Below are 9643 nucleotides of genomic sequence, written 5' to 3'. Positions count from 1 at the left end.
TGTAGACCAGGCTGGTCTCGAACTCACAGAGATCCGCCTGCCTCTGCCTCCTGAGTGCTGGGATTAAAGGCGTGCGCCACCAGCGCCCAGCTGGGAGAGAGTCTTAATGAGGAATGGTCTATATTATTGAACTGTCCTGTGAGCATGTCTGTGAGGGATTGTCTTGACATAGAAAACAGCCCCAGTGGCTCTTTCCACCAGTCCCTAGGTCCTGAACTGGGTAAAAGTAGAGAAACTAAGCTGAGTACCAGCAAGCAAACATTGAACAGGTTTGTAGCCAGTTCTTTTTGTTCTTGGCTGTGGATGAAGCTCCTATTTGACTTCCCCACAATGATGAACTATATCCTGGAATAGTAAAATGAAGTAAGCCCCTATCTCTGCCAATTTGCTTTTTGTCAAGGTATTTTAACACAGCACCAGAAATAAAACAGAACAATTGCTAAGAGGCTTCATTTCTGAGGGCCAGATCAAGACTCAAGGATGAGCACTCAGCGGGGGTCTGGAAACCATGGGCATTGCTAGTCACAGAGAGCCCAGGAATCAGCTAATCCCCGCAGCTGGCAAGTGGACCTGGGGTGCTGAATTGCTGAGGCAATCCTTAGAACCAAGTCCATGGAAAACTGGATGAGGGATGCTTTGATTCTAGAAAGGCCACCTTCCCAGGGATGTCCACAAAAGAGCAATAAAGGAGGTATTTCCCAACGGAAAGGCTCTGGAGAAGTCGTCCTGCTATCTCAAAGGAAGGGCTATAGATCGGAGTCCATTGTTTTCTGTCTTATTCCAAAAGGAAGAGTGTTGGGTTTTTGTTTTGTTTTATTTTTTTTTTTTAAGAAATGAAAAACTATGGTCTAATCTCCCTTCACTATTTTATATTGGTTATGTAGGGTGAAAAATCAGCCTTTCGGCCACATACTGCAAAATCTTAAGGACACTTTTTGACATGACCAAGAATCGCACATCACTAAGGGACTAGGACAGGTAAAGGAATTGTGTAACTGCTTTGTCTCTCCCCGGAAAATGGCTGTGACTGCTTTGGTTGGACCCGGGATTATTACTACACTGTTAGGCAGACACAGTTTTGGAATTGTAAGTTTGTCAATAAAAGCTTAGGTGGATGTGGGTACTACTTATTGTCCATCATCTTTCCCTTTGCAGAGCTATTTCTCCCCTCCCTCACAGGCCTGGAAAAGCAGCCCAGTTTTCCATTTTAGATTTAGATTTAATACTAAGGAAAATCTTCCCTAGGATTTTAGAGCAAGAAGTAGTGAGATCAACATGTAAATGGATGCAGAATCAAGAGGTGGAGACATTACATCGTCATTTAGACCCCTAGATCCAATAATGCCTGAAGGCAGCGATTTTAGCCTTTGATCTAGTGTTTATGCAAGCTATTTAATTTCCTAATGACTTAAAGATGTTTGTGTTTAGCTTTTGATACTTGCAATCAAAAAGGGCCAGACTATTACATGCACACACAAACAGACACAACACCATGTTGCTCAAACTCAGACATTCTACAAATCTTCCATTACCTTACCAAGGGTTAGTAAACTTATTGTCTAAGAGACCAGATAAATGTTATAAGCTTTGTGAGCCACATAAGACTCTGTATCATCATTTTCTTTTGACAACTCTTTAAAAAATATAAAATAGGGACTGGAGATATGGCTCAGTAGTTAAAAATGTGCACTGCTCTTGCAAAGGACTAAGTTCAGTTTGTAGCACCCTCAACAGGCAGCTGGCAAATACCTGTAACTCCAATTCCAGGAACTCCAATGCCCTCTGCTGGCCTATAAACGGCACCTGCAGTCATGGGCACTTCTCTGCAGAGACATGCACACATATCTATAGTTTAAAAAAATAACAAAATCTTTGAATTTTTTAAAAAAATCATTCTTAAAAATCATTCTTAATTGTTATGCCATGCAAAATATGTCACAGGTCAGGTCTGGCTGACACACCATCGTTTGCCAGCACTTGACCTAAATTGCATCAACACCTGCAAATTGGGGATCTAGAGTCTACCAGGCCCTTGCTCATACCCTATAGCATGAAGTAAAATAAATTCCATATTGTTTCGAATGCTTTGACATGACTCAGTACTGAGTTAAGGTTCGGGTAGATTTAGGAATGATAAGAGGCTCTTGACTTATCTGTAATGTAACAGAATCTAAAATAAGAGATTATTATTTCTTGGCTACAAATACCTTCTCAAAATTATGCAATCACTCAGAGACTTTGAATATCCTAGTTCCTTCTTGATGACTCTTTACTTTAATCTCTAGGAAGACTTTCTGGAGCTCTCCCAACATTAGAGCAGGCTGTAGCTTTCTTGCTGGTATAGGCCACATGTGTCCCTCCATTGTATGTGCTTTAATCATTGGTGTTTCCCCTCAACTCCTGGGACTTGGGAGAAACTTGAGCCCAAGAACAATGCCTAACACCTAGCACTGAGAACTGTCTGCTTTTAGGTGAATGCCTGAAGTCTGTTTTGTGTGTGTACATATATGCAGAGACCAGAGTACAACTTCAGCTGTCATTCCTCAGGGGTCATCACCTAGGTTTTTGGAGATAGGGTCTCTCATTGTCCTCGAATTCACCACTTTGGCTGGGATGGCTGGTCAGTGGGCCTCCCAGACCCACTTGTCTCTGTTGCCCCAGGGCTGAGGGTATGAGAGCATGCCTGTTTTGTTTGCTTGTTTGTCTTAATATGAGTTCTGAGGAATTGACCGCAGGTCCTTGGGCTCACAAGGTAAACACTGTACTGTCTGAGTTATGTCTCTAAGTCCATGAATATCTTTTCGTTTGAATAGGCAGGTGCTGTATATCTCTACCTGTACCCGAGGCATTTGTCTGTGGGTTAGCACTGTGCGGGTGTATGTGTGCCTCAGGACCAGTCCCTCTCCCATCTGGCAAGTGTCTGTGGATGTAATCCACAGCTAACCTAGCAATGTTGACAAATCTAGTTTTAGTTCTCATTACTTCCAAAAACCAGTCAAAGACAGAGGAACGGGGCTGTGTGTGTGGGGGGGGGGCGGGGAACAGGTTTTCTTCAAAAGAGCCTAGAAGGAATTATCTTCTTTCCCTCCCACATCGTTTATGCCCCAGTGTTATCTATCGGATGGCAGGCCTCCAGTGCTGGACCAGAGCATCCCCTATTCGGTGGGGCTTCAAACTAAGTTGATCCATGACTTGGTGGTGGGAGTGTAAATTATTCCCCCGGGGGAAAAGTGTATTCAAGGTCTGGTAGGCCCAGGGAGGGCTGACCAAGACAAGGTGAATCGTGGTATTCTGAGCTGAACCTTTTGCCCATCTCACAGAAGCAGCAGGAAGCACCACCATTGATCAGCTTTATATGGCACCCACTGTATACAACAGACAGACAAGGACAGACGGACAGAGCACACACCACTTCTAAGCTGAACACGGCTCACCATCTAAAAGCACCTCGGGTAAGCACACATGAGACGCACTTGCATAGGAAAGATGGACTTTTTAAAGGAATGAATTAGTATTTTGGCAAAACATCTACTTCCCTCCCGGGTCCTGGGTAAAGAGGGACCTCTAATTCTGAAGCTTCTACATAGATAAAGTATCCCCTCGTCAACGGCAGTATTTACAGCAGCAAGCCTTCCGTGTCTGTGTCACAGCCCTATACGTGTATCTCAAGTCTACTTCACAGGGGGACAAACAGACTAAGAGACAGACGGTGGCCTGAAGCAAGGGGACACTGGGGCAGTCGCAAGGGGAAGGGAACGGGAGGTGTCTCAGCTTAGCCAAAGGTGTGGCCTTGGTCTACCTGGACTGGGAAGGAAAAGGCTCCCTCTTTCTTCCTGCCTGGGGAGGCTCTGACTCCCCAGGAAAGGGCATTGTGAAGGAAAGGCAGATTCCCACTTCTGATGGCCGGGGCCCTCGTAGCATAGCAAAGAGCAGCGCAGGCCTGAATCCTCCTGAGGCCTCCTCAGGGATACTATCTGAGTTTTGGGACTGTGGATTCGCTGCTTCCATAACCCTCTTGTTGCTGGACTATGAGCCTAGGCTTCACATCCTTTGTCATTTCTGTTTAAGGGCAGGGAAGGGAGTAGCTTCAGAAGGAATGAGACACAGGACAGTCTTCCACAGCCGCCTCTGCCTAGGCTGGGGCTGGCTATTAAGGGTCTCCTTCACCCTGTCTCCTAGGGATTAGTTAAAGGCAGCTTTTATGAGACTCTATACTGTCTTTTTGTCTCTCTTCTGTTTTCTCTTTGTTTTAATTTATAGATATATATATAGATATAGATATTCTTAAAAAAAGCAATAGTCCTTTGGTCCCTAAACACTAAGGAATGATATGATTCTGAACAAAGTAAGTTTGGGCTTCCCTTGCTGAGAAGCCCTTGGCACCCCCAAGGCCCTCTGCTGGTTCCCTTAGATCAGTCGATCCTCAGCCAGCACTGGTTGCCCTGCCAGCTTGATCACTCCGTGGGACAACCCACACGATGAGTGGCCTGAGCCCCAGGCGCCAGCCCTGGGTCTGGTCCACCTCCGTCTGCTGCCACTCCTTCCGGTAGGGCCACTCCAGCATTTCTGTGCTTTTCTTTTTCCTTTCTTCTCACTCTTCAGTTTCTGTTGTTGGTATTGATTGATAAGGAAACAGAGGCGGGAGGAGGCAAAGGTCACTGAGGGTAAGAAAAGAGCAGCCTGTCCCCTCTGTGACTTCTCAGCTAAGTGTCAGCTAAGTTTCTCATCCTGGCAGCATCCTCGCCACAGAAGCTAGCCCTTGCCTAGATCCTAGGCAGATCATTGTAGCAAACGTTCCACAGTTTCTGGGGCAGCTTGAGTGAGCTGAGGCCAAGGGGACCTGCAAGCACAGCACAGCTCTCCAGGTGGCAGGCAGTCTCCTGCGGCCCTTCCTGAAGCCTGGGCCTTGTCACCATGCTGCTCATTGCCCACTAAGCCCTGCAGGTCTGCCTCTTGAGGCTCTTTATTTCTCTCCCTCCATCTCCTGTTAGCTGCTCTCCTCTTCATTCAAGCTGCCCAGTGGTTCTATCCCCTTCCTAAAGTCAGGACCTATGGCCTATGGGATCCTCAAGATATGAACCAAACCCCATTTTCCACAGCCCCCTCCCCATATAAGCTCACTGCTCCTGTGGCTTCCTACTGTTGTCCCTAGAATAGAATGGGCTGAATTTTCCTAGAAATCGTCTCTCCAAGACTGGACGCACCAAGGTCATCTAATTCACCTTGAATTTTGGGTTGAAAAAAAAATTCCAGTCTCTGTCCCCCTTAGCCCTGGCTCTTCTCGTTATTTCTGGATTTCTCAGACGGCAGCATCCTGATATCATAAAGTTGCCAGGGTCTTGTGACCCTGGGCCCGTTTGCCTGCCGTCCGTCAAAGACTCACCTGTCTGTGACTGGTCAGTGAATGCAGATCAGTAAGGCCTGTTGGCATCCTTAGGTCTCTTTAGCTGGACCTTGAGCCTCTTCATGCCGATTTGAAAGCCATTCATGGCCTGGATGGCAGTCTGGGCACTGGTTGGATTGTCAAAACTAACAAACCCTGGAGGGTGTGGGCAGACAGGTTAGCTGGGAATCCAGCTTGCCAGGATCTCCTTTCTCTAATTTCCGGACTAGGTCCATCACATAGGCAGGCACCTTTCTATTGCTTAACTATGTGAGCATCAATGCATACATAGTATAGACACATACGTAATAGAGGCAAATCATTCCTAAAGGTGTGATTTCCAGAAGATGGGAAAGAAGTCTGTGTGGGTCAGAGTATTTCCCTGGCTTGGCTTGGCTGCTTTTCTTCACTCCTCCCAGTCTGGCTTCAGATCTGCAGTTGGGGTCTGAAGGCAACTCTTTATTCCAAACCCATCCAAACTCACCCTGCTTTGGACAAACTCTAAAGCTGAAACCTTCCCGATCTCACACATTCTAGTTATCCAAGATTCTCAGGTGGTCTGAAACAAGGCTTTCTGTGCTCACACTTTGTCCTGTAACACTCAGTCTCTGGAAGCCTTATGGGCCTCCTGAGGCACGGGGATGGATCAGCTCACCAAAACACTTGCTCTGGTTGGTGGCACGATCCACAAACACTTTGGCAGAGACAACGGCTCCAAAGGGCAGGAATGTCTGTATGAGTTCTGCATCCCCAAACTCCTGAGGCAGGTGATAGATGAAGAGGTTACAGCCTTCGGGGCCTGTAGGAACAGTAGCAGGTTTGCTCAGGGGAAGAATCCTCAGGGGCAACCCCCACACACAAACCCCTGCTCTCCAGCCCCCAGTCCCTCACCTTCTCTTTGTTGCTGATTCAGAGCTGAAGGCTGCTGGGGAAAAGCTGTGCTCACTGGGGCATAGGCCGAGGGATAGGCTGCTGGAGACAGAGGTGGGAGTGGGCAGTGACCCCCAGGAGCCATTTCCCAGACAAAGCCCCATCTGCCTGACCAGCTCTGACAGATTCAACCCAGTTCACTATAGCCCTTGGCCCAAGACAGGTCGCTGGGGGCTGGGGCTGGGGACTGAACAGGATGGAAGAGTTGGCTCCTCAGAACAGAGCCTAACCCTCCCACAAATCTCCCTCTTCCTGCCTGAGGCCCTTTAACACCCCACACCCACACACCCGGGCTGGGCAGTGCCAAGTGAAACCTGCATATTGGTGTATCCCAGCGTAGGCCTGCTGCAGGGGATCAGCCACACCGGGGCTCTGGGCTGGAGAGAGAGGGGGCGCAAGGCCCACGATGAAGGCGGGTAGGCAGGGGCCAGGGGAGAGACCCTGGGTGGGAGTGTGGGAGGTGGAGGACCGCTATGAAAGGCAGCAGGGAAGAGGGGGGAATCCCTTCCCCCAGGCATGGCCTTGCCTGGAAAACCTGGCTTCCCATTCCATTTCCAGGAGGTTTGGGTCGGCAGGTAGGGTGACCCACCTGGGTAAGGAGAAAGCCCGTTGTTATAGATCGAATCGGAGCCTGGCTGTCCATTGGTCTGGGGGGTCAAGGAGCCGAATCCATTGACCCCCATGGGCGCTGGAAGGCCGGGGAGTGCACCAGGACCACCTCCACCAGGTGATGCATTGGCTGTAGGTGGAGATAAGAGGGTCAGGGAGCGGTACTTCATGGGCCCTCCCAACCATGGCTTCAGTTTCTTGGATCTCTAACCTGCTGTAGGCAATAGCGGTGCAGCCACCAGGCTGAAGGCCGCCACGTGCTGCATCTGGGCGGCCACCGCGGCCACCTGGCCTAATCCAGGACCCTGCGCCGCAGCCAGCAATGCTGCCTGGTGTTGCAAGATCTTGGGGAAGGAAGAAGGGCATCTGTAGAGGCCTCAGCGGCTGGCAACTGCCTGATCTACCGACACGGAGCCAGGTCCTATTCACTCTGGGCCGGAGGCAGGCAGGCACCTACCGCAGTGGTGTAGGCGCCACAGGCCCCGAGAGGCAGTGGCGCTGGATGGAAGGCGCCCAGCTGGCCAGCCATTTGCTGCATCCTCCGCAGCGCGCGCTCCCGGTCGGTGTCTGCCAGCTTCACCACCAGGCTGGATGAGGCGCCCTTGGCAAAGGAAGGGCGTAGTGAGCTGTACTGACCCTGATTGAGTTGAGTCCAGCACCTTCCCCAGCCAGCTCTTCCGGAGAGCAGGTTCCCACCCCGCTGACCTCACCCTCAGCCCAGGTCCTGCACTTACCGTCATTGTCCGGCTACCGTGCAGTCCCTGGATGGCAGCTTGAGCTTCCCCTTGACTCCCAAATTTCACAAAGGCACAGCCTGGTGCAGGAAACAAAAATGGAACGACTCAGGCCACAGGAGTCAGAGGGTAAGAAAAGGTCACCAGGAAAACCCAGGGGCAGTTCAAGTCACCTTTGCTGGTACCATCAGGACTCCGCAGGACAGTGCACTCCTCGATATGGCCGAAGGGCTGGAACAGGCGTCTGACATCCTCCTCACCCTGCTGCTTGCCCAACATCCCTACAAACAGCTTCCGGTCCTCTGGGGACAAAGTCAGGAATGACCTGGGGACCCCAAGTGTTCCTAGACTCCCCAGAGTCGCCTGCAGATCTTGGGAAGGTGGCTCACCAGTCTCGCTCTAGGAAGACTTGTAGGGAGTGAGAAGGCAATGGGACTCTACAGCTGGGTGTCTGCGAGGGGCAGGGTGGCCTACAGGTCTTGAGGGAAGAAACTCAGCTGAGGTTTCTACCATGAAACCTGGGTCCTCCAGAAGCTCACAGAGACCCATTGCTGCCCATGTGGGAAGTGACACAGTCTATCTGATGCCTTTTTGGGGTGGAGCCTCTACACAGCATGTTATATTTTGACCCTTTTTATTGTGGACTTGGGCAATGCTGCTGGAGACTCAGCATGCTGGAGAAAGGGTTGCTTGACTATGACCTTACTGGTCAGCCTGGTGGCAACGGCCAAATCAATGCTCTTTCTTGCTCAAATTAAGGAGGGTTCTGTCAAACAAACAAATAAATTACAAACAAATAAAAACAAAACAAAACAAAAACCAACACAGAACACAGCACAGCTGTCCTACTCTACTGTCTTGGTCTAAGATACTCAGCACTGGACTGGTGAAGCCTTACCCCCAGCACCAAATCTAACCCAAAACCTACAGAGAAGGCTTCTAACATAGTATTTCCCCACTGTGCCTGCTGAGTCTCTGAGCCCCTTTCTTAATTTCCAGACCTCCCCACCCCCATCTCCTTGCTTAGCTTCCAGGGTTCTCCCTGGGCCCTGTGGCCTCCTCTTTGACTCCTCATGTTCTCGTGCCCTGATCCCTCCTCTGTTGTGTTTATGCCTCGGAGAACACATTCCCTCGGTAACTTAGATGATCAGCTGAAAACAAGGGATCTCTCCATGCACCCACATTTCCTATGGGGGTGGCAGAGAAAGGGACAGGATTGGAAGCTGAGCCTCTGTTCCCTGGGGAAAGTTAGAGGGCTTGGATTTGAACCCGGGATTAGCTGTACATCTTTCGGGTCAGACCTCTACAGCACTATCTAGGAAACTGTGATTGGGAGGATAGGACCAGGGACATACTGTTAGAGTCTGCATTTTGTCTCTTTCCAAGAAGGCCTCTGAATTAGGGGTGGGGAAAGAAGGATTCCTTGGGAATCAGGCATCAGGTTTCATCATTAAGATACCAGAGCTCAGAAAAACAAACAAACAAACGAACAACAAAAAACCCGGCTCCTAAACCCCTTTGCTACCTCACAAGCTTACATCCTCGTAAGACGATGGATTTTGCTTCTAAGGTGTTAGTGAGAGAATTGAGCCAGGGGAACAGATCCCTGTTTTCTCAATCTCTTAAAAAAAAAGTGGTGAGCCGGGCAATGGTGGCGCACGCTTTTAATCCCAGCACTGGGGAGGCAGAGGCAGGCGGATCTCTGGGAGTTCGAGGCCAGCCTGGTCTACAAGAGCTAGTTCTAGGACAGGCACCAAGCTACAGAGAAACCCTGTCTCGAAATCAAAACAAACAAACAAACAAACAAAAAGTGGTGAAATACATTGTTTCAGTAAAAATATTAAGATGGTGCTGGTGAGATGACTCAGTGGGTAAAAGCACTTGCTGTCAGAGAATGAACCTGATTCTATCTCTCTCTCGTGTGTGTGTGTGTGTGTGTGTGTGTGTGTGTGTGTGTATGTGTGTGTGTGTGTATGTGTGTGTGTGT

The 9643-nt window shown here is 49.4% G+C and overlaps 1 protein-coding gene across 6 annotated transcripts in view; it reads right to left on the bottom strand.

Annotated features, from left to right (window-relative positions):
* Nucleotides 1-1212: 1212 nt before the first annotated feature.
* The window catches only part of Celf6 (CUGBP Elav-like family member 6), a 34785-nt gene continuing 26354 nt past the window's right edge, over nt 1213-9643 (bottom strand). For 3 of the 6 annotated variants that reach the window (XM_005369502.3, XM_026777216.1, XM_026777215.1), the window contains 10 exons: nt 7830-7958; nt 7657-7736; nt 7380-7523; nt 7134-7266; nt 6903-7052; nt 6628-6690; nt 6275-6355; nt 6039-6182; nt 5384-5539; nt 1213-4605 (listed from right to left, as the gene is read on the bottom strand). In XM_005369502.3, coding sequence (XP_005369559.1) covers nt 5412-5539; nt 6039-6182; nt 6275-6355; nt 6628-6690; nt 6903-7052; nt 7134-7266; nt 7380-7523; nt 7657-7736; nt 7830-7958 — 1052 coding nt within the window. In that variant the 3' untranslated portion in view covers nt 1213-4605; nt 5384-5411. The remainder of the gene's footprint in view (nt 4606-5383; nt 5540-6038; nt 6183-6274; nt 6356-6627; nt 6691-6902; nt 7053-7133; nt 7267-7379; nt 7524-7656; nt 7737-7829; nt 7959-9643) is intronic. The other 3 variants (XM_026777214.1, XM_005369503.2, XM_005369504.3) reach the window with 3 other exon arrangements.

The sequence above is a fragment of the Microtus ochrogaster genome, unplaced genomic scaffold (genome assembly GCF_000317375.1).
Source record: "Microtus ochrogaster isolate Prairie Vole_2 unplaced genomic scaffold, MicOch1.0 UNK49, whole genome shotgun sequence".
In the NCBI taxonomy this organism is placed as follows: Eukaryota; Metazoa; Chordata; class Mammalia; order Rodentia; family Cricetidae; genus Microtus; species Microtus ochrogaster.
The sequence above is the reverse complement of the archived record's forward strand: the minus strand, read 5'-3'. Positions and strand labels throughout refer to the sequence as shown.